The following is a 24,490-nucleotide window of genomic DNA, read 5'->3' as shown; positions in this document are numbered from 1 at the left end:
AATTACTCAGACTCATAACTCACTGGGCTGTTTCAGATGAGAATAACGAAATTCCCACGGACTCTTCTGTCTTAGGATGAAATTAGACAAGCTCCATTGTAGGCCTCATCTTCTTAGATGCAAAACATATTTTCAGCGAGTTTCTATACTCCTCTTTCAGAGAGCAAAGAACATATCAAAGGTTATCTGCAAGACTTGCACAAGAGCCTCATGGCTAAAATTCCAGAGAACTCATGGTTACCTAGAATTTTCTACCAGATTATTTAGCCTTGGGCTTCTTTTAAAAAAAAAAAAATGTTTTTCTTAAGAAATAGATCACAGGTGTATAATCTGTCTTTTCCTACTAAAGCTTTGATAATAGCTGCTAGGGTATCCGAACTCCTTTGTAAAGTTCTGCAGAAGTTTCCCCGGGGCACCATAAAATAGCACCTTTCCCTGTGTAATCTGGAAGCCCAAAAGCACTGGGGGGCCTTCGACTCCAGGTGCCACCTCTTCACCCATATTCGGGCTCATCTGATCTGCCCTAATGCCCCGCTGCCTGTGGGGAGAGATCACCTACCGCGCTCGGGGAAGTCCGTGTCCGGGCCAAGCTGCGGATCTTTGCAAACGGTCTTCTGATGTGGGCCCCGGGTGAGGGGAGGGCAGGGATAATCATTCACCTTGCTGTGGCCCTCCTGGGTCAGACATCTCCCAAGCACGGATCAAAACGAACACCAGCGCCACCCAGTGGCCAATCCCCTTTAAACAGCGTCTCTTTTCCTGGAGCAGCTGCATGTAACGATTAATGATTAATCACTACAAATGTGGCTAAACCGGAATCAAACCCAGGCAGAGAACGGGGCGGCGGCGGGGGGGGGGGGGGGGAGCGGGGAGGGCGAGGGAGTGATGCAGCATTCTTCTCTGCACGCTGAGCCTCTTGATGTCTGCAGAAGAACTGATCTGGGGTCAGTGAGCCCTGGCTTCAGTCCCTGCTCTTCCCTTGCTCTCTAGGGGTCCTTACAGAAAGCTCTACCATTGCTGGCATGCATCCCTTTTCTCCTCTATCAGATCGAAAACATTTAAAAAGAGGAGCCCAGGGTGCTGTCAGGCCCAAATGTCCCATAATCTCTGTTGTTTCTTCTATCCTCTCTGGACGAAGAGAATGGCGAAACTGGAAGGGAGGACCTGACTTCTGGCTGGTCACCGGTTCCCACCATTTGCTAGCAGTTCAGAAGCCTGGAGGGGACAACAGACACACACACAGCATCTCAGCTCTTCACAGGACGCTGTCACGCAGCCCTGTCGGGAAAACCAGCATGGGGGCGATGGTTCTCCCCGTTTTACAGAGGAGAAAACAGTTTCAGAGACACGGCAGAACTCATCTGGAGTCAGACATGGACTCACCGGAGGTTCGTGCTGGAAAAGATGTCAGAGATTAAAGGAAGATAGTCCCCACTGCCACTTTCCTGACAAGGACACAAGATGATGGGACCAGGCAGTAGCTGTGGTAGTACCCTTAGGTTCCAAGACCCCTGGTCCTGTGATCTTCTCTTTAAACTGTGTCCCAGGGGCACCTGGGAGGCTCCGTTGATTGGCTGACTCCGGGTTTCAGACCAGGTCGGGATCTCAGTGTCCTGAGATCGAGCCCCGCGGGGGTCTCTGTGCTCAGTGTGGAGTCTGCTTGAGATTCTCTCTCTTGCTGTTCCTCCACCCGCCCCCTCTAAATAAATAAATTTTTTAAAATAAAATTAAATAAATAAACGGTGTCCTTATCTATAGACTGAGGATGAGAATAGTGCCCAAATTACATAGTGCTTGTGAGCACTTAGAGGGAAGTAAACCCTAAACACAACTCAATAAACACAGCTATTACCATCACCCCACCTGCACTAGCCTTTCAACTCCATTTAAGATTTATCCATGACACCTTTGGCTAGAACTACCCCAAGCAGATGTTTCAAAAAAAATATTTACTCTCCCGACATCCTTGGCGGTGGGCATAGAATGAGGTGGGTGATAAAGACCAGTGATAGAGTTGAAAGCCTATCGTGTGGAGGGTGTGGACATGGCCATAATTTGGGGAACGGTTCTCTTGCAGGTGTAAAGGAGTAAAGAGTCTGACAGTCGCCCCGCCCTGCAGAAATGAAGGCCATGGAAAGCGACATCCAGGTCCAGCTGGCAGCCCACAGAGAGTTATTGTCACTGTGTGTCTGACCTCGCCTGAAGTCCCTTGAAAAAAGGGCAGCTGAGTCCTGGTGACAGTAAGTGCCATCGTCAAGAGCACAGAACAATGCCTGTGTGTGTCCCCGCGTCTCTCCACACAGTGCTGTCGCACATTGCACAACACGTCACGGTTTATCAAGGTCAGACTCGGGCAGATTGTATCCTAGCCCATCCTCCCAGCACCGCTGGGTAGGGTGCAAAGAAGGTCTGTCTTCATTTCACAAGGCTTCCATCTTCATTTTACCAGCTAGAAACCAAGATGCGTGGATGGTTATGCAACTTCACATAAGGTCACAGAGCTGGGGCCTGGCTCAGCCACGATGGGAACGAGGGTCTGACTTCCTGCTGAGTCCGTCCCAGCCGCGCCTTCAAAGGACTGCACCGACCAAGTGATGTCAGCATCAGTCATTGTTCTGCTCAAACCCTAAACGGGTGAAGAAGCTTCATCCACTCCTGCGTGGTTCTGCTCTTTCATTGTCTCTTTTCTCTGTGCCTGCTCCGAGACCCGAGGATACTGCCCAGTGCTGGGAGAGACTGCGTCAGCATAACCAGTGAGAGGAACATAGTTTGCACTCCAGGAAACCTAACCCTAACCCCAGACCCTAGGACGATGATGTGCCATTTCTAGGGAGTCCATTTCTGGGGGGAAAAATTTTTAGGGGGTCCCATTTCTAGGGGGGAAAAATTTCTTTTCTAACAATTACAGAGAAGCTCTGGGTATAAAAGAAAATAGCCTAACACACTAGTCCATGAGAGCCTTGTCCACAAGATCACTTGTACATGAGAGTTCAGGTATAACCCGAATATACATTGACAGGAAATAATATATCCATGCACTGGAACGGTACTCAGCAATTTTTTAAAAATTGAACTATAGACAATGACAGGACTGAAGCTCAGAGACATTAGGTTTACCAAAAGAAGCTAGACACTAAACAGTATTCACTATGTGATTCTATGTAGATGACATTCTAGAACAGACAAAATAAACCTTAGTGATAAAAATTAGAACAGTGGTGGAGGGCAAGAGGGAGGTGGCGGGAAGAATTAAGTAGAAGGTCACACAAGGTAACTTTTTAGGATGATGAAACTGTTTCTATCTTGTTTGGGGTGATGGTTTTACAGGGGTATATTTTGGTCAAAATTCACCAAAGTATACATTTATGCCCCATTAAGTGAAGACATTAATAATTTGTTGAATTGTGCATCATTTTTAAAAGTCCAAACTGAGGGGAGAGTGAGTCACTTTAGAAAAAAGTGTTTTCCCCATAATTCTACTCACACACGCATTCGCTTTTGCACATATGGGTCTACAGATAGTGGTTTTATACATATTGATTTTATGGTCACTTTGGGAACATTTTCAGAAGTCATCCTTGTCCTTTTGTTGTTCAGTCAACCCAGCATTGCGTGAGAACCTCACCACACGCCTGGAAACTTCTTGAGGTAGTGGGTTGAGAATACGGAAGCAAACAAGTCTCAGGCTCATCCTGGAGGAGCCCACAGCAGCAGATAGGAAGTAAGCCAACAACCACTAAGGCAAGAATGAGGGGAAAACACCAAATATTGTTAGAAGAAGAAGGAGGAGGAAGAGGAGGAGGAGGAGGAGGGGAAGAAGAATCCACAAGACACTGTGGTGTCAGGGAAACAGTCCTGAAAACGGATTTGACAGACCAAGAAAAGGAGAACATTTCATTGCAGGGAATAGCTTATTTCACTCTGGCAATAATTAATCCTTGCTTACTGAGCACCTTGATGGGCCCCCTAATGTCAACCATTTTGTTTGCCCCTAAGAGAGGGCCTCTGGAATCAGACTGCTTGGGGTCTGTCCTTGACCCGCTGTGTGCCCCGAGCAAGCTACATGGCCTCTCTACAAAGATGGGGATCGGCAGGACGTTCCCACCATTGGCTATCGTGCTGATTGAAAAAGAGGGTCCATGCAGAGTGGTCGCAGCATAGAATCAGGTCCACAGTAAAGGCTCAGTGACTGTTGGGTACCGCCTAGCTGACAGCTGTTACTGTCATCCTTCATATATGCCAGGATCTTGGGCAGGCTCTGGAAATTGCGGAGAAAACCCCACGTTTGTATGACTCAGCTCAGGCCGCTACCATAGACTGCGTGGTTTAAACAACAGATAGCTATTCTCACAGTTTTCTAGGCTGGGGAGTCCGAGATCAAGGTGCTGGCAGATTCTGGAGCCTGTGAGAGCCCACTTCCTGGTTTGCAGACGGCTGCCTTCTCGCTGTGTCCTCCCAGGGTAGACAGAGCTTGAGCCCTGGTCTTCCTTCCTTGTCTAAGGACACTAATCCCACCTTGGGGCTTTACCCTCATAACTGTATTTTAAAAACCTGATTCACTCCCAAAGGCCCCACTTCCAAATTCCATTGCACTGGGAGTTCGAGCTTCAACGTATGAATTGTGTGGGGTAGAGCGAGGGATACAAGCACTCGGTCTATAGCAACATTCGAGCTAGGGGGACAGAGAAGTTGACAGAGCGTTAGGATACTGCTTGTGCTAACAACTTGGCCAAAGAAGGAAATCTAGAGATTCTGTGCAACTGATTATCTTTATTCCTCTCCAGGGGCCCGGAGGAGGGAAATGACTTTCTTGAGTTTTGAGGACACTAGAAAACACAGTTTGGAGTCAGGTCTCCTGAGTCTCAGTCCGGGGGACAGGGGGGGTGAGGGGGGATGTCCACTGTTGTTTATCTCTCCGAAGGAAAAAGACCTGTATCCTTGCTCCTTTGAATTGACTAGAGCTCTGATGAGAGTTTTCTGGAAAGGCCACATCTCAGTGACTAGAGACATAATCGAGGTTGCCCCTCTACCCGGTTCTTGTGCTCGGTCCAGTGATACAGCAATACGTGCAGGCAGCTTTCTGGAGGGTGACAGCTTCATCCGTCCCCCTGCAAACCAGGCAGGGATCTGCTGATGGTGATGGTCTGCAGAGGAGGGTGTCTCGGGCGCCCAGAAATGGGAGGAGAATTTCACGAGCTGTATGGAAGTGGGACCCAGACAGACTAGCCCTGGGGCCAGTTAATCACATAGTAAATCAACAAGGGCTCCAACCCGCCAGAAGCAGTGGCAGCCCCGGGGTCTGTCAAGTAAGAGACTGCCCATGAACTCTGCAGCATTTGTGACCCACCTGGACCTCCTGGGGGTGTGTCTCACAGCACACACTCAGCAGGCACCCCTTCCCTTCCCCTTGCTCCCTTCACCAGAAGTGCCACATGCACGTAGACCCACAATATGTGTCCACACACACGCATACGTGATTCCAGCACTCGCCCGCATTCTCAGCTCACACACTCGCTCACACAAACTCGGACTCGCCCTCTCATTCTGACTCACAAGCACAGAATCACAAACCCTCCAAACACACGTGCACCCACGCACTCATCATGCACAGGGTCCACTCCTCCTCCACACGCAGGTGGCCCCCCCATCCACGACGCTGTGCTAGTCTCCTGGCCAGTCACGTGTGCTTTGCCAGCAGGGAGCATGCGGGCATGTTCGGGACAGAGCACCCGGGAGATCTGGGTACTCACAGCAAAAACACCCTCCCTGACTTAGAGACCTCCGTGTGGTTCTGAGTCTGCAATATCGGAGCCCCAGTCCGGGCAAGGTGTCTGTTGAGGAAACAAAGTACCACCTGCTTGTCTGTTTCCTTGGATTTGCCTCTGAGTCACTGTTGGGGTTTCAGCTCTTTATTGTCAAATGTATATACACTTTTTGTTTGGCTAAATACCAGCCAAAGGAAGATAGAAATGATGTTAATTGTCTAGGCTCTAAACCCAGATTGGCAGCTGCACGGTTACGGTCTGGGGGTGTTGCCTTTTAGTCTGGAGGCTGTTCAGAACGGCTGTGGTGTGAAGGGGTTCCTCCTGGGACCCTGATGTGCTACTGGGGTCTCAACTTCTCTATCCAGACAGAACCCAAGGGATAGAGCCGTGTCTCAAAGACATTTCCCTTTTTTTTTTTTTTTTTTAAGATATATTTACTTATTTTAGAAAGAGTGTGTGCACAAGGCAGGGAGGGCCAGAGGGAGAGGGAGAGAACTGCAAGCAGACTCCCTGCCAAGAAGACGTGGGGCTGGATCTTAGGACCCTGAAATCCTGAATCAAGAGTCAGATGCTTATCTGAGCCCCCCAAGTGCCCCTCAAAGACATTTGCTGGTGGGTGCGCATCATTTATCCGCGGCTGCCTCTGACTGGGACCAGAGCAGGACTCTTCACAGTGCCTCCTACTCCCACCCCCATAGTAAAACAACTTTTACTGTATCAGAACAGAACCAACTTGGTCTCTCCCAAGGCGATCGAGTCAAAGCCAAAAGGTTTGTCTCCTACGGGCTCCCGTCCCCCCAGATACAAGCAGTGGGCTCTGCTATTGGTTGACCTGCGTGAGATTGCCACCTAGGGAGTTAAAAGTGATACAGCCTCAGCAGTTTCATCTGTTTCAAGTGAATACTTCACTATACCACCGGGAGATAAGGTAAACAAATCCAAATGGTTTTTCCAGTTGGGTCCTTCCTCCAGTGTCAACCGATCGTTAGATTTACGATCTATCGAGGGCCAGAATATACATAGTAGATAAACAAGGGGATATTAACAAGATGTTGCTGTCTGACTTGTTTTAAGGTTACCCGAGATGGAAATCCGTTTTCTTCTTCTTCTTTTTTTTTTTTTTTTAAACCAAAGGGAGAAAACCTGCTGTAGAGGGAGATTTCCATATACAAACTAAGACCTTGCTTTGCCTAATGTTCCCTTAAGATTAGGAAATAATGTGCCATAGGGATTAAGATGTTCAGGGACACATTCAGGACTCTGCCCCCCCGCATGGACCCTCCATAGGGAAAGAGAGATGGGGTCAGCTCACACTTCCTCTCCATAAGAACTAACAGTGCAGGGTCGAATTTCTTGATAAGCACTTACTCTTAAAAACCATTTGTGGGGGCGCCTGGGTGGCTCAGTGGGTTAAGCCGCTGCCTTCAGCTCAGGTCATGATCTCAGGGTCCTGGGATTGAGTCCCGCATTGGGCTCTCTGCTCTGCAGGGAGCCTGCTTCCTCCTCTCCCTCTCTCTGCCTGCCTGTCTGCCTGCTTGTGATCTCTCTCTGTCAAATAAGTAAATTAAATCTTAAAAAAAAAACAAACCGTTTTTGGGCACCTGGGTGGCTAGTCAGGTAAGTGTCTGCCTTTAGCTCAGGTGATGATCCCAGGGTCCTGGGTTCGAGCCCCTGCATCGGGCTCCCTGCTCAGCGGGCCGTTTACTTCTCCCTCTTCCTCTGCCGCTCCCCCGGCTTGTGCTCTCGCTTTCTCTCTCTCTCTGTCAAAATAAATAAAATCTTTTAAAAAGCATTTGTGTGTATGTAGCCACTTTCAAAGCAGCATTGTTCACAATAGCCAAGAGGTGGAAATAATCCAAGTCCACAGACAAGATGAATAGATAAACAAAATACATACAATGGAATGTTATTCGGCCTTAAAATGGAAGGAAATCATGACATGTGCTCCAACATGGATGAACCTTGAGAACATTAAGCCAAGTGAAATAAGCCAGTCACAAAAAGACGGATATTGTGTGATTCTGCTTATATGATACATTGGGAGTAGTCGAACTCATGGAAACAGAAAGTAGAACGGTGGTTCCCAGGAGCTGGACGGGGCTCGGGAGAGGAATGGGAAGCTGTGGTTTAACAGGTGGGGTTTCAGTTTTGCAAGATGGAAAGTTTGGAGACAGGTTACGTAACAATGTGAATGTGCTTAACACTGGAAAATGGTTAAGATGGCAAATTTTATGTTGTCATTTTACTACAGTTTTAAAAAGGGCAGGGGGGGTGCACCTGGGTGGTTCAGTGGGTTAAAGCCTCTGCCTTCGGCTTAGGTCATGATCCCAAGGTCCTGGGATCAAGCCCCACATAGGGCTCTCTGCTCAGCGGGGAGCCTGCTTCCCGCCTCTCTCTCTGCCTGCCTCTCTGCCTACTTGTGATCTCAGTCAAATAAATAAATAAAATCTTTTTTAAAAAGTGTTTTGTGAATCAGTTGTCATCCACGGAGTGGGAATGTGTGGACAGCTCTGGTTTTCATACCTTTGGATCCTACGGGTGTGGGACAGTCTGAGGGGCTGGACCTCTGAGCTCCATGCAGCTCTGATGGAAAGTTCTCAAAGCCTGTGGTCTTTCTGCAGGAGGCAGGGGTGTCAGGCCTGGGAGTCCTTGGCAGCTGGAGTGGGCAGCCTCGCGGCAGGTATGAGAGGAGCCTGTCAGGAGAACTCAGGTCAGAACCCCTGTAAGCAGGGAGCCTGTGACCGAGAATTCTTGGCGGTGTTCCCCGCCTTGCACCTGGCTTCGAGAAAGAAGGGGTCAGCACAGAACTGTCCTTCCTAGTGAGGCCCAAACAAAGCAGTCTTTTCTTTCTCATCTTGTCTCTCATCCTGCTGCTTGCTCTGGTTTGGCTAAAGGCCCTTCTAGACTGCAGGAAAGTTATAAATGTCAGTGTTCCCTTGACAGGCTGAACAATGGCCCTAAAAAAAAAAAAAAAAAAAAAAATCCAGGTCTTAACTCCTGGCCCCTGTGAACATTACCTATCTGGCAAAGGAGACTTGCACACAGTGTTGAATCGAGGATCCTGCGATGGGGAGATTACCCTGGATTGTCTGGATAGACCCTAATGTCATGGCAGACTCTGTCCTTTAGAGGTAAGCAGGGGACTGGACACAGAAGAGTGAAGGCAAGGTGAGATTCAAAGAGAGATTTGAAGTTGCAACTATCCAGCCCTTGAAGGTGGAGGAAGGTTCCTCCAAGGCAAGGAATGTAAGAGCATAGCTCCAGAAGCTGGGAAGTACGAGGAAAGGACTGTCCCCTAGAGCCTCGGAAGGAGTGATAACTTAATTTCATCCTAGTGAAACTGGTTTCAGACTTCTGACTCCCAGCTGTGAAGAATCCATGAGTGTTGTTTTAAGCCATCAAATTTGCAGTAATTTTTGAAAGCAGCCCTTCGTGGTAGGCTGGCTGGCCCATTCCCTCCTTCGTCCCAGCAGGCTTCACACCCACCAGAAGGGGATGAATGGGGGGTCTAGAGGCACTGAAGTGTATCCTGCATTCCTCGGGGATCTCTACTGGAATAGGGGGGAGCAGAGGGCGGGGGATGCAGCATGAGAAGTGCTCCAGAAGGGAGAAAGAGAGTCAGCCTCCCCCCGGTTCCCTGAGAACGTGGAAGGAGGCTGCAGGAACCCCCAGGAGCTGTCCTCCATGTGCTCAATGACCCGGATGAGCAAGGTCAAGTTCCAGAGCAAAGAAAAAGCTCAGAACCCTTGCAGACATGTCTCAGGCAGGGAGGAACCTGGACTCCGACCGTCAGTCTTCAGAACAACCAGCCCCAGAGTCATCAAAGTTCACCATCTCCAAAAGGGGCAGAGCCCCATGGCCAAAGACAGGGCTTAACTGCGCACATGTGACTCCTTCTAGCATGTTCCCTGATGTGCCCTGAGATTCCTTGCTGGAGAGGTTGGGGGAAGCGCCTGGACAGCCGGCACCACAGCCCTGTCAGAACTGCCCATTGGTGAGCATTCTCTGTGTGCCTAGTGCTAAGGTCACTCCCCTCATGGGCTCTTCTGAGGAACTTTATTGCTTTTGTCCCCTCATCATGATGAATTTTTCTCTCATTTATTTTCTACCTTTTCTTGATTGTCTGTGAGCTGTCTCAAAGGCTTTGTGTGGCGGCAAGACACATTCATAAACAAATGGTTGCTTTCTTTTCTTTTCAAGATTTTATTTATTCATTTGACAGAGAGAGATCACAAGTAGGCAGAGAGACAGGCATAGAGAGAGAGAGAGAGAGGAGGAAGCAGTTTCCCTGCCAAGCAGAGAGCTTGCTGCGGGGCTCGATCCCAAGACCCTGAGATCATGACTCGAGCAGAAGGCAGAAGCTCAACCCACTAAGCCACCCAGGTGCCCCAAATGGTTGCTTTTTTAAAAACACTTTCAGGAAAAGCAAATGTTCAGGACACTCCCCACCCCTGGTTTCACCTCACCTCCACTAAGTGAACCCAAGGGATGAAGAAGAAATCAGCTGGGTTATAAGTGTCCCTGTTGTCTATGAAGGCCTAACAGATTATCCCCAGAATCTAAAGCCACCATTTTATTTTGTCCGAGATCTCGTGAGACAGGACTTGGCTGGACAATTCTAGCTTGGAGTCTCTCACACGATTTCACTAAGCTGTCTGCCAAGGCTATGGTCATCTGAAGGCTTGACTGGGCTGGAGCTCCAAGGAGGCTTCCCTCACGGGTTGCCAGCTGACAGCTGCGCGACCAGCAGGCCGCCAACTGGAGCATTTATGTGGAGCCTCTCCATGTGGCCTGGGCTTCCTCACAACACAGTGATCTCAGAGAATTCAGGGTTTTTTTTTAATACTTGGTAGCTCAGAGCCCTGAAAGTGGGAGACCTAATATATAAAATCTTCACTGCCTTAAAGAAAAAAACAAACAACTTTCAGGGAGCCTCGGCAGCTCAGTCAGTTAAGCATCCAACTCTTGATTTCAGTTCAGGTCACCATCTCAGGGTTGTGGGATTGAGCCCCGCTTGAGGATTCTCTCCCTCTGCCCCTCTCCCTGCTCGCCTGCGCATGCTCTCTCTCTCAGATAAATAAGTCTTTTTTTAAAAAATAGCTTTCTTGAGACATAATTCATATACCATAAGGTGTAAAAGTTTACTATAGTTACAGAGTTGTACAACCACTACCACTATCCAGTTTCAGAGGTTTTGTACCACCGAGAAGGAACCCCACACCCACTACCTGTCACTCCCCTTTCCTCCCTCCCTCCAGGCCTGTCCCGGCGGTGGAGGCACTGCTGCCCCTCTCTGTGACCAGCTGGGCCCACTGTGCTTCTTCCTGGGTTGGCCAAAAGCTGGCCCAGAGGCCCCTTGCTCTGAGCCCTCAGTTCTCACTCCCTCTTCTAGGCTGAGGGATTCCGTGGGTGGGGGAAAGGCAGCCCTGCTTTTCCTTGTTCTTCTCCATAAATTATTTTCTCACTTTTGCCAAAAGCTGCCTCTAACCCGCCCAAACTCTCATGAAGAATAAAACCGTCATGTCTCACAGGCTGCTTGGCTTTCTCCCACTTCCTTCCTCTGAAGCAATGAAGCACAAGCCATGAACCTGCTGGGATTTATTCATTCATTCATTTAACGCACATTTATTAACAGTCTGCTTTGTGACGTGAAATGTTTTAGAACTGGTGCCTTTCTGAACAAAAATACAGAAATCCCTGTTCCCCTGGATCTGTTTGAGTGGAGAGAAAGGAACAAGGAATAACCAAATTAAAGAGCATGTCGCAAGGTGATAAGGACTACAGGGACATACAGCAGAGTAAGCAGGACAGGGACTGCGAGAGGGATGGCAGTTTTAAATAGGGAGGTCAGGGTAGGCCTCACCAAGAGACTGACATTCAGGAAAGACAAGGGAGAAAACCCCACGTGAAAAACCCTTTACTGGTTCTCCTTTGTCCGTGAATAAATTCCTGACCTTAAACATGGCCTTCAACTTGTTGGTGGCCTGGATCCTGCTTTCTCCAGTTCCACCAACACAAAATACACTATGTAAACACACACACACACACACACACACACACACACACACACACACACACTCTGACCAGTCTTGAATGTGTGGACTCTCCCTGTGTCCCACACAGCAGGTAAGGAATGTTACTCACAGCACAAACATAACATACCAGGGTTCGCGAGAGAACACAGGCGGCTAGCTGAATGGAGCAACATGGAAAAACAAACAGAAGTCCTAGCTAGCTGTAGGGACGCCTGGCTGGCTCAGTTCGTAGAGTATGCATCGCTTGATCTCAGGGTTCTGAGTTTGAGCCCTATGCTGGGTGTCGAGAAAAAAAAAAAAAAAAAAAAAAAGAGGCTTAGCTATAAAGTGAGGCTTCCGACCTCAAGCTCATTCATAACTGCAGATCATCGGATGTGGCAGAACTGTTAGAGGTCATCCATTCTACCTCTCGGTGGGGCCCAGGGAGGGATGGTGGCATTCTTGAGATCACACAATCTTAGCTGCACACCAAGGTCAGTTATTCTGCAGGAATAACATTTTATGCATGCAAGTTTTTTTGTCGTTGTTGTTTTTGCTTTGTTTTTTTTGTTTTTTTGTTTTAATGAGACTTCAAGTTCCTCTATTGAGTGTCAGAAGGAGAAATGACCAGTTAGACTTCCCCTCCACCAACAGACCACAGCTGAGCTGAGTGCCAACGTGAAAGGGCTGGTTGTGGATCTCTGTGATGCCCAAGGCAGCACCGTCTTTCCTGACTGAGGATTCTGTTGAGGGGCTCTAGGTACGTGCTGGAAAACAAGGGTGGACTCTGTTGTTCCTCAGGAGGAGGGGACTGTCAAAACACAGAATCTGGAAAGAATCTTGCCATGGACTGAGGCTTGGCCCATTCCGGTGTGATCTTATGAGTTGGGATTCTGTGGCTGGCACCAGATTCTCTGCCTGGGGGCCAGACGAGGGAAGTCTCTGATGGCTCAGAAGGAAAAGGGGGCATTTTAGAACTTAAGGGCTAAAGTGTGATAAGCATAACACACATGAGGAAGTTAGAACTAAGTGAGAAGGTCATCAGATTGTGACAAAGCCAACAAAAACAGTCAAATGAATGACGCTGTGTTGTCAATACTTCTATAGAAGGATGGAGGTGGCGGGGGGTGAGGGAGCACATGAGAGGCTGCTTATGTGAAGGTCAAGTCTTCTTACTTCTACTTCCCAGATGATTATACCTAAGTCACCTAATCCCTCCCAAGCTCTTGGGGCCGAGATGCTTCAAGAATATCCATAAGCCCTTCTCCCCACTGCTTCCTTCATGGGCCAGTGCCTCTCTCCCAGACCTCCTCATGATCTCAGTCCCATATTCTCTCCCTGAGGCTGCTCCCATTCCTGAAATCCGTCTAACCCCCACTATCCTTCAGATCGAGGTTCTTAGAAGCTGTGTGACTCTGAGCAAGTGTCTTGACCTTTCGCAATCTGCTTCCCGTCTAGAAGCATTTGCACTGGTGATGAACAGGCCCACTACTTATTGAGCAAGCTCCCACTGCAGGGTTCTGTGCTGAAAATTTAACATACATGTCTTCGTCTAAGCCTCACAACACCCCTATGACATAGATTCTGTTGTTATTTTCATTTTATTGACCAGGAAACTGAGGCTCAGAAGCATAAAACCATTTGCCTGAGGTCCCATAGCCAATACTTGACTAGCTCAGGATTTGAACCGAGGTCATACTCCAGGCTCAAGTCCCCTAGTACTGTCTCTGGTAAGGTTTCTCTGAGGATTCCCTTTTCCCACAGGAGGACTAGCAAAGGGTTACTAAGTATATTTAAAAATGAAATACTGTTAGGGACACCTGAATGGCTCAGTAGATTAAGCAGCTGCCTTCAGCTCAGGTCATGATCCCAGAGTCCTTGGACTGAGTCCTACATCGGGCTCCTGGCTCAGTGGGGATCATGCTTCTCCCTCTCCCTCTGCCTGCTGCTCCTTCTGCTTGTGCTCTTTCTGTCAAATTAATTAATTAATTAATTAATTAATAAAATTAAAAAAAAGAAATACTGTTAAAGGTCACTCATCCACCAGAAAAGTCTCGCTGTCCAGGCACCAAAACCAGGTGGGTGAAATGGACAGACAATACACTAACAGAGAATAAGAAAAAAGCTTATCACCCTAGTAACCCAAGAAATACAAGTTAAAACAGTGTATGCTTTTTGCTTATCAGATTGGGAAAGATAGGAAAAGAATGACTACATTAAAGCCCCAGGGGCATGATTTCATTTACTCCTCATTTGTTGCTATTTTGTCCATAGACTGGACTTGACAATTTTTCCACTCAACATGTTAAGCTTCGTGAGTTTTATTAGAAGAGCAATAAACTCTGTAAGGATAGTTGCAAAGACAAGTCAAGTGCAAAACAAGGTAAGGGGCTGAACGGAGCGCAGCAGGTGGCCCGCGCTGCGCTTGGGGCTCAGGCTGGCGCGCCGCGGGCTCCATACGGGTGGGTGCACTCCAGGCCGCCGGGAGTGAAGCCACGCGCGGGGACCACAACTCCCAGGTGCCCGCGCGCCTGCCTCGCCACGACCATGTGACCTCGCGGCCCAGATCGCGATCGCGGCGGCGGGGGCAAGACGGACTCGGAGCGAGGAGTCCCCAGCGAGCGGTAGCGGTCCTTGCGCCCGCCCGGCGCGCTCACCTCCAAGGTAAGTCTCGCGGCCACCGTCAGCGGCCAAGCGGGGAGGGTGGACGCGAGCAGGGTTGAGGGGACGCGGGAGGCGGAGCCGGCGGTGGCTTGCCTGTGTTTTTTTGCCCTTATCCGTGCCTCCTGCTGGCAGTCAGTCCGGCCCCGACGAACAGCGGGGGCGCGGTGGGTGAAGACAGACTTGGCGGGGGGCATCCCCTGCCCTGGACGCAGTGACTTGGGAGAGATTCCGGGGGGCCCCCATCAGAAGGAAAAGCCCCGCGCACTTCACGCACCGAGCGCACGCCCCAGGGCCGGCTCCCTGTCCTGGCAAGCTGGTGGTCTGAATCTCAGGTCCAGCTGCTTTCCATCTTCCCTACATTTGGGTAGAAGTCGCGTTTTACACAAACTGGCTTTTTAGGCAGAATTCACCGGGGTGGAGAGAATGACAGCTCGCAAGACTCCTTTTGGTCTTTAAAAAAATCATCATAACCCCCATGATTATCATAGAATTTAAGATACAGGAAGCCAATACTGGTCATTTAGTCAAACGTTCTCCCCCACCACCTGCTAGCCTTCTAAAAGGGGAAATAGATGGGAAGAGCTTGTGAAAAGTTCCTGAGCCAGGCGAGTGCGGGACAAGGACCTTAACCTCCCCCTGAACTGCTGGGTTTATTAACGAGAGAGCTCTTCTCAAGTCTAAGTAACCTCAAAGGCGAACATAAAGAAGAAAACAAGTCCCTGATTGCGCTCTTCTTCACCACAGCCCCTCCCTACCCAGGGTGGGGCCCTGAGGAAGGCGCAGATAAGTTGGACTTGGGGCTGGAGGCTGAGATTCTGCCTAAGTGGAGAAACAAAAGCAGGGTGCTGCCGCCTCCGTACCTGACCACAGGGCCCTTTAATTTTTTTTTAAAAGATTTTATTTATTTATTTGACAGAGAGAGAGAGAGATCATAAGTAGGCAGAGAGGCAGGCAGAGAGAGGGAAACAGGCTCCCCGCAGAAAGCCCAATGTGGGGCTCAGTCCCAGGACCCTGAGACCAGGACCTGAGCTGAAGGCAGAGGCTTAACCCACTGAGCCACCCAGGCATCCAGGGCCCTTTAGTTTAAATGCAGCACCAAGTCGGGATGTGCTAATTTGAATTTTTCTCCAGCGAAAAAGCCGGAGTGGGTGAGCCTTAAAGCCGGAGTGGGTGAGCCTTTGTCCTTCCCGGACTCCTCACTCCCCAGTCAGGTGGAACTACTGTCTGGGCGCTTCCAGCCTGGAACATACTAAACTGTCCGTCTTACTCTGGCTGCCTCCTGCTCCTCCTGCTTCAGAAGATGCCCTAGCCATCTGCCTTCTTGGCCCAGTTAGATGTCTCCCCGGGGGGGCCTTCCTCCCTAGCACCCGCAGGAGGCCTCCCTTGTGCCTCCTCACTGACTGCATTCACCCTGTTGTACTGATCGGTTCCCTTCCCTCTCCCATAACAGATGGTTTGTCCTTCGAGGGCCAAGGACTTGTCTCATCCGTCTCCATATCTCCAGCATCTGCACCCCTAGCAAAACCAAAGTCAGTGTTTGTCAGCTGAATTACTTTTATTGCTTTGTGGGTGCTCAAGTCTACAGCAAAAGCTTTGAGGCCCCTGAGACAGCTGGCCCAGGCCCAAGGATGATAGAAGGAAGCCAGTTAGGGAACTTCTCTGATTAACTAGCCGTTGGGGACATTCCAGTCATGCCAGTTGCTTTATTAAGTGAACTCAGAGAAGGGGCATGGTGCAACGCCTGCCACCTTCCCCACTGCAGAGGTGGTGCTCGAGGCTTCTACTGAAGCTGAATGAGCGGAACTCCAGTGTAAATGGAGTTTCACAGGATGATTTGGACTTGTTTTCACATGTCCGCCTTTCGCGAACATTTTGCCATATTGACAAACATGCTTTTTGAAATCATAACAAGGGGCGTCTCTGGATAGTAGGACTCAAAATAATTTCTACTTTCTTTTTGGTACTGTTTCAGCTTTTACGTTAAACAAGTACCTCCCTCACATTGGGGGGAGTAAGAAGCTGTTTTTATTTTACAGTTCTTCTACATGATTTTTTTAAAAAGATTTTTTTTATTTATTTATTTGACAGAGAGAGAGAGAGAGAGGCAGTGAGAGAGGGAATACAAGCAGGGGGAGTGGGAGAGGAAGAAGCAGGGTTCCTGCTGAGCAGGGAGCCCAGTGTGGGGCTCGACCCCAGGACCCTGGGATCACAACCTGAGCAGAAGGCAAATGCTTAACTATTGAGCCCCCCAGGCACCCTTTAATTCTTTTTTTTTTTTTAAAGATTTTATGTATTTATTTGACAGAGAGAAATCACAAGTAGATGGAGAGGCAGGCAGAGAGAGAGAGGGAAGCAGGCCCCCTGCTGAGCAGAGCCCGATGCGGGACTCGATTCCAGGACCCCGAGATCATGACCTGAGCTGAAGGCAGCGGCTTAACCCACTGAGCCACCCAGGCGCCCCACCCTTTAATTCTTCCACATGATTTTTAAATGACTGCCTAGATTTCCATTTTCTTCTTAGGAGGTCTTGGGCAAATCCCTTCCCCTGTTGGGACTCATTTTCCCCACCCGGGAATGAAATGGGGACAGAGATGGGCCAAGTTGGACTAGATCAGTGTTTAACACTGAGTTTCCGCGGAGTTCGGAGTGCTCACCCCTCTTCACTCAGTGCCCTGGTTTTATCTGGTGGAGTTACAAGGAAGATTTTATTTGCTGGTAATCCCTGACCAAGGGAAAACAAAGAAAGAAAGAAAGGGAGGGAGGGAGAAAGGAAAGAAAGGGAGAAAGAAAGAAAGACTGAAAGCCAGGGGACTAAAGCCTCAGAGAAAATTATATGTCCTGGGGATGTGCTGCCCAGCCTGGTGACTATAGTTAATACTACTGTATTGTATTTTTTAAAAAAGATTATTTATTTATTTATTTATTTATTTATTTGACAGACAGAGATCACAAGTAGGCAGAGAGGCAGGCAGAGAGAGAGGAGGAAGCAGGCTCCCCGCTGAGCAGAGAGACCAATGTGGGGCTCGATTCTAAGACCCTGGGATCATGACCTGAGCCGAAGGCAGAGGCTTTAACCCACTGAGCCACCCAGGCTACCCCTGTATTGTATGTTTGAGAGCTGCTGAGAGAGTAGGTCTTAAAAGTTCTCATCACAAGAGAAAAAAATCGTAACTTTGTGTGGTGATGGATATTATCCAGTCTTAAATGTGGTGATCATTTCATGATATGTACAAATATCGAATCGGGTTTACACTCGAAATTAATATAAAGTTACACGTCAGTTGTACCACAATAAAACAAACAAACAAACAAACAAAACTTCCTAAGGACACTCTGGGTCTGACATTTGGGGAATCTAATACCTGCCTTAGAAGGCCAAGGCTTCTGTCACCCGATCCCACTTGCCCAGATCTCCTCGGCTGGAGGGCGGAGCCGCTGTTGCTGACCCGGGTCCTACTTACCCAGTGATGAGAGAGGACCTTTCTTTCCCCACCCCAGGACAGTGACCTAATATTCATCCCTCCGGCTTTAATCTTGCCAAACACAGTCATTAAGCCTGGAGTGGGTCCTGAGGATTGCCACCCGGCTTCTTGTCCTCCTTTCTTGGCAAGCAGGAGACAGCCTGGTATCCTGGAATGCACAGCACTCTGGCATCCAGCTGGACCCGGCTTTGAATCCAAGCTCTGCCAACTTACTAGCTTTGTGACCTTCAGCAAATGATTTAACCCTTCTGAGTCTAGTGTCTCCAGTTTTCTCTTCTATGTGATGGGCCTGACCATCCCTGTCACACAGAAGACAGTTGTGAAATGAGGTAATGTACGAGAAGCGATTGATGCCACCCCGAACACGGGTGGGGTAAGTCGCTCTTTGAGAGGGACGTTCAGATGCGTGCGGCATGGTCTGTACGTCTACCTTTGTTCTTTCCGTAAGTCTGGGAGCTCATCAAGGGCAGAGGCGTTAAACTTTGTCCAGAATGCTGGGCACAGAATGGGGTCAGCAAATGTTTAATGAATGAGTAGACAGATGTGGAGTCGCATGGGGACTGCAGCCGCTTGCCTCTCCATGATACACATGGCCGGAACAGAATGACTGGGGCCCCAGTGGGGACATCTCAGCATGACCTGAGGACACTGACCTGTGTGTTACCACCCGTATCTCACATCCACCTCGAGTAGGGCCATCTCAATGATAGCTCTGCTGCTGACCTACTGTGGGACCTTGGGTAAGTCTCTGCCCTGTCTGGCCTCAGTTGGTCCTGGTGACCACTAGTGGCCCTTCCAGCACTTAAGACCAGCGACCTCGTTCCTCTGGGCCTTTAGGGGAGGCTGTTGGAGAGCATTAGGGACCAGGACTCTTACTGCCTTGAGCAATGCAAATTCCCTTTTCTTTCAGATGCATTTCATCTTCTCCAATGAGGTGGTGCTTCTGTTTGATTTCTGGAGTGTCCGCAGTCCTGCAGGTAAGTGTAGCTCGGAAAGCCTTGTAGCTCTGGGCTGTGGAGAGCCTGGTTCCCTTTAGCGCTACCCTCCGTGGACATTCAGATGAGCTTGACTCCTCTTTCATAAGCACTGAGCAGGAAATTGGCATTTATAATTCCAAGCACGTCACAAAAGGCTCCATTATCTCACTGATTGTCACAAGGCCCAGAGAGAGGCCAAGGATACAGACTTTGCCTCTATGACACGAGAAGGAACTGAAGCTCAAAGAGGGAAGAGGGTCACATAGCGAGTAAGCATCAGAGCCAGAGCTTGATCAAGGCCTCCTGTTGCCTCTTAGCACCCACCTAGCACCTACCTCCTACCATGTCCAGCACCAGCTCAGAAGTCCAGAACAGCTGCTGCTGGCTGGACCTCAAATGAGGCACCAGTTTGCAAGAGAACAGTATTGCTTTGACTAGAAAAGGCAGAGCTGGGCGCAAATTCATGACATAGTTGTTTCAACTTAAGTAACTGTATCTTAAAAAGTAGATGGGAAATGGCCCAAGTTCCCAGGCCTGCAGGTGCTGCTGAGATAAATCATGGTCATCCCTACAGCAGGTCACCAGCCCCTACCACCCCGTAAGCCCAGTCATTGCAGCATTCCTTCTCAAGGTTCTGGGTTAACTGGGCTCGGCTAAGCGGTCCCCACTCACAGCCTGTCACGCAGCTGTGGTCAGACAATGGCTGGAACTGGAGTCCTCCTGAAGGCTTCCTCACGCTTGGGTCTCCCGGTTGCTGCTGGTTGTCAGCGAGTACCTCTGGCTGGGGGGGTTGCCGGCGGAACACCACAACATGAGGTGTCTCCTAGGGCCTGGGCTTCTCTGTGGCAGGCCAGCTGGGTTCCAGGAGCGAGTGTGTCAAGAAAACGAGATGGCAGTGCATGGGATTTTTAAGACCTTAGCCTTGGAAGTCACAGAGCCTCACTTCCATCTTGCCTGGGTGAGGAAGTCACAAAGGTCTTCTCAGCCTAAAGGGAAGGGGCCGTGGACCCCACACTTGACGGCAGGGGTGCTGACACTGTAAGAAGAGCATGTGGGGTGTGGTGGGGTGAGGTGGCCACCCTTGGACAATAGACTGTATCACAGATACTGTGACGCCACAGAAATAAGGCAGATCTGTGTGCAGGGAGGGGAACCTCTCTGCGAGGTGTACTTGGATGACGTCAGACGTGGAAGCACATACACAGGTCGATGCCTACAGTGGGTATCCCTGGAGAGCTGCAGAGGAAAAAGCTCCGGGGAGAGGACTGGGCTTTTAGGGACTGGGCTGGGAAGAAGACTTACCTTTCACTGTATCCCCTTTGGTCCCAGTTAAATCCATACCATGTGCATGTAATTACATGTAATTTTGTATTTTAAAATATCACCTGCATCTTTTGTAGATGATTTCCTCCTGGGAGCCCAATAAAATAACTATAGCTGGAGTATTTAGTATCCCTCCTTGTCTTGTAAAAGAGAAGTAGCAATTAGCCGCTAATTTTACAGCAGCTCTCGTAAGCACTTCACGTTTTCTGTAAAATAACTTAGTGGTGTTTTCCACTATTATAAAAGCATACACACAGCACTGACTTCGGAAAATAAGGTGAGAAGAAAAAATCCTTTATATCCTAGTTTGCTGAAGTAATTATAACTCCTTTGTTGTATCTCCCTCCTTCCAGACTTTTCTTTATACACACTCCTACTTAGGACCTTGCTGTACATGCTCTTTGCCTAACAAGAAGTCCTGACAGAGACTTGTGCCACCTGTAGGGGTTGCCACTGGGGGCAGTGCTGTGTGACCTCTTCGCCCTCGGCCCCTGGCTTTTCAGACCTGGCTTTTCTTCCTGATCTCACAGCCGTACCCCAACTGGCCATCCTTCCCAAGAAAGAGCTGGAGGGCAAAGAGACAGTGAAGTTCTGAGCCCAAGGCGGTTGGGGAGGAAGATGCCAGAGAGAGGGAGATGGAGTGGATTCAGGGGGACCAGTTGGAGGTGCTCTGCTACTCCATACCCCAGGTCCTGGGGGAAGCTGCCAGAAGGGGATCAGGGCTTGCTTGGCCACGTCTCTGCAACTCGGCTTTGTTTGACAGGCATGGCCCTTTCGGTAGTGGTGGTCCTGCTCCTGGCTGTGTTGTATGAAAGCATCAAGGTTGGCAAAGCCAAGCTGCTCTACCAGGCCGCAGTGAGCCTGTCCATCCCCACCAGCCAGCTCACTGAGGAGACAGACCAGGATTCTTCTGGCTCAGACTCACCCCCGGTCAGCAGAACCCGCCTCAGGTAACAGGCAGGGCTGTGGGCCATGGCAGCATACTCACATTCACCCTGAGAGAGGCTGGCCTCAGAGGGCTAAAGCAAACAGGCCTGAGGAAGGACTTGCCAGAGTGCTTACGGGGAATAAGTAGTGAGGTGAGCTGGAGCTCGGGTCTCTTGATGCCTGGGCCAGAGCTCCACGAACAGCCACTCGGGAGGCTCAGATCTTCAGAACTCTGGTGCAGGCCTCAGTCCAGCAACACGGGCATCCATCCATCCAGATCTCAGCAGGCTTTCTTAGGTCACTAAGGCTTCCAAACCCAGGCTGGAATCTGCAGCTGTTCCTACACAAATAGTAAGGCTTGCTGTCTGCCGCGGACCAGTCTTGGCAGAGCAGCTCCCACTTCCCGCCTTCCCATCCCCGTCTGCTAAGGCCGCGCCATGGGGTCCCATGTCGGCCCTCTCTCCAGCTCCAGTGGTGCTTCCCGAGCCTTCCTTTTCCTTACACGGGTGTCGCTGCTGTTCACACCCAGCCTGCAAGGGAGGTATTCTTATCCCTCCTTTACTGATGAGGAAATTTTAAGTTCAGAGAGGTTAAGATATCTGTGCTAAGCTACAGTAAGTAAGTGGCCGAGCTAGTAGGTTGAGAAGGAATCTCCCACAGCAGATTCAGAAGGAAAAACCTACCTGCCTTACTGATGATTTTGTATTATCCTTATCAGACATGACAGGATACATGTCTCATTTTCCCTTTTTGTCTTGGGTGCTAGGAAGCTCAGAGCTGAATGTAGTAGAGAGGTGATTACCCAAGGCTCCTTGTACAAGCCCCTGTCCCCTAGCAGTGGTTTCTCATGTATCTCTTCAGAAAGAAGTCTCTTCTGGGTCCAGCACACAAATATAAGTAAGCTGGTCCAGTAACTCAGAAGCTCTAATTCCTGACACCAGCTCATTATCAACATTAACTTGACTCTTCTTTTCATCTAGGTGGTTTTTCTGTCACTTCGGCCAGTCTCTAATCCATGTTGTTCAGGTGGTCATAGGCTACTTCATGATGCTGGCTGTCATGTCGTACAACACGTGGATCTTCTTCGGCGTGATCCTTGGCTCTGCTGTGGGCTACTACCTGGCCTACCCGCTTCTCAGCATGGTTTAGCTGGTGAGGGCTCTGCAGGCACTAGGGGCCGGAGCGAGCTATGGCCCCCTCCTGCAGACTCTGAGCTTCCAGCCCTGTGTCTCCCATTTCTTCTGATGGCTGTTCCTCACCACGCTCCCAGCTCCTGGACATGTTCTGCCGAAGCCAGCACTTGCTGCCCAGAGTTCAGAGGCCGCTGCAGCTACCTCTGCCCTCAGCCAGCCTGGACAGGGCCCAGGCATGGGCGTTTTGTGCCTTAGTAATGCTGCTGTGATCTGACGGAGAATGAAGAGACCAGAACCTGGGGGCAGGGTTGCTGAGCCCATGAGGACTTACTGACTCAAGATTAAGAATTTCCAAAGATCTTAAAGACAGGGAGAGGGGTTCTGGGTGATGAAGGCCACGGAAGCTGCATACCTTCTGCCCTCATGATTTGTGCCTTATAAAGAGGAGCACCTACCACTGGACTTCCTGACTTCTTCTGTATTTGAGGGACGGAGACCAAGCTGGCTCCTTTGTCTCACCTTTCTGCCTCTGGGGCACATAAAGATGGTCTGTTCTGCGGATCACGGTGACAAACTGAGATTTTTCATTTTTTCCCACTAAACTCCTGGTTCGCAGTTTTGCACATGAATCCAAAATTTTCAGTGAAGTGACTTCATCAGATTCCTGATGGATATAGCAGCATCTGCTAGGAACTGTTTCTCTTTCTTGGGGGCATGACAGCAGATTCAAAGCCGAGAAGCGAGACTCTTCCCAAGGCTCCTGACCTATCCGCTGCACGGTGAGCTGCTCCCATCAGACAGCACTGCTTGCGGGAGGAAGGCAATCTAATGGCTTGAGGGGCCCGGGGTGCTTCTCAGGTCCCCAGTGCTCCCTTCCTGCTCCTGCTTTGATGCAGAACAGAGAACTACACTGAATATTCAGTATTTCGTGTTCTCTAGTTCGAACTTACTGCTCACTCATCACATCTGGTGGGCAAACACGGTTAAGCCACAGGGAGTGTCAGCTGACGATGCAGGAAGCAGTCAAACCAAAGCATTACACGTAGAGTTAGGTGGGACTCTCCAGACGGTTCGCTTGACAGAGAAGCAAACATGAGACCCAGGGAGGGAACATCACGGCTGGATACTGGAATGTCTGTGCTCAAGTACCTCAAGGGCTAGAGGAAAGACGGTTTTAAACTTCAGGAATTAAAAAAGAGATAGATGTTTTAATAAATACTATTTTTAAAGTCTGTGGCCATTCTTGTGTTTCTGCTCAGACAGCAAGCACATGCCACCCCGAAGCCACTGCAGGAGCTGAGGGGGGCGAATGCAGCTGGTAGTGCTGGCTGTGGGGTTGTCCAAGGACAGGGTCTGTCCATCTGCTAGAAGACAGCTCTGTGCTCTGGGTAGCCAGCCCTGGAATGCTGTGCCGTCAGGCAGACCCCTGATGACCTTGCCTCCCTGAGAGTCATTCTCACGTTCACACACCACATCCTGACTAGTCACTGCCTGGTGTGAGAAAAACAACTAGCTATCATGTGGGCTGCAAAGCATCTTCTCCCCCTGAGGGCAGCAGCAAAAACTACATAGAAACCACTTTTTAAATTTGCAGTGAGAACCATAACAAAGTATGTGACACCTTCAGTATTGACCAGTGCAACCCCCCAGCTCAGCAGCTCCATGTCACGAAGGGAGTGGGCGGTAAAATTTCCGGGGTCCAGCGCGGTCTTGCTGATGGAGCCTCGAGGATCCAGTTCCAGGTACTGAGCAGCTAAGCCTCCCTCCCCGGGAGCACTGCTACCAGGAGCACTTCCACGGCTTGTCGGCAAGCTCTCAGTTTGATAACGCTGGTAATATTTGTGAGGGTTTTAAAAAAAATGTCTGCTCTAGAGCTGGTTAGACTACGCATTTCAACATTCTTCATGGCCAAGTCACAGAATGTAGCACTTTCTCTACCTGAAGTTTATTTGTTTTAATTTGACACGTGTCTAGTGCTTTTTATGTGCCAGGCAGTGTTCTAAGCACCTCACAATATTAACTCATTTAACCCTCACAACCCAGCAGAAACTCTTTGTCCTGGTTTTAGAGAAGAGGCAGCTGAGGCACAGAGAAGTTAAATCGTCACCCGGTTCACGAGTGGCAGAGCTGGGCCACGGCGCCAAGCAGGCTGGCCTGGGTCTGCTCCTCAGCACAGCTGAGCGTGGGGCTCACCAGGTAACTGGC

At 49.6% G+C, this 24,490-nt stretch overlaps 1 protein-coding gene across 1 annotated transcript; it reads left to right on the top strand.

Annotated features, from left to right (window-relative positions):
* Positions 1 to 14,340: 14,340 nt before the first annotated feature.
* Positions 14,341 to 23,521, top strand: SLC31A2 (solute carrier family 31 member 2). The gene is made up of 4 exons (XM_032308235.1): positions 14,341 to 14,443; positions 18,836 to 18,902; positions 20,989 to 21,175; positions 22,133 to 23,521. Exons 2-4 carry the CDS (start codon positions 18,836 to 18,838, stop codon positions 22,299 to 22,301), a joined length of 423 nt encoding a protein of 140 aa, XP_032164126.1. The 5' UTR covers positions 14,341 to 14,443; the 3' UTR covers positions 22,302 to 23,521.
* Positions 23,522 to 24,490: the final 969 nt, after the last annotated feature.

This window comes from Mustela erminea, chromosome 12 (genome assembly GCF_009829155.1).
Source record: "Mustela erminea isolate mMusErm1 chromosome 12, mMusErm1.Pri, whole genome shotgun sequence".
Classification (NCBI taxonomy): domain Eukaryota; kingdom Metazoa; phylum Chordata; class Mammalia; order Carnivora; family Mustelidae; genus Mustela; species Mustela erminea.
This window is presented reverse-complemented; position numbering and strand designations above follow the sequence as displayed.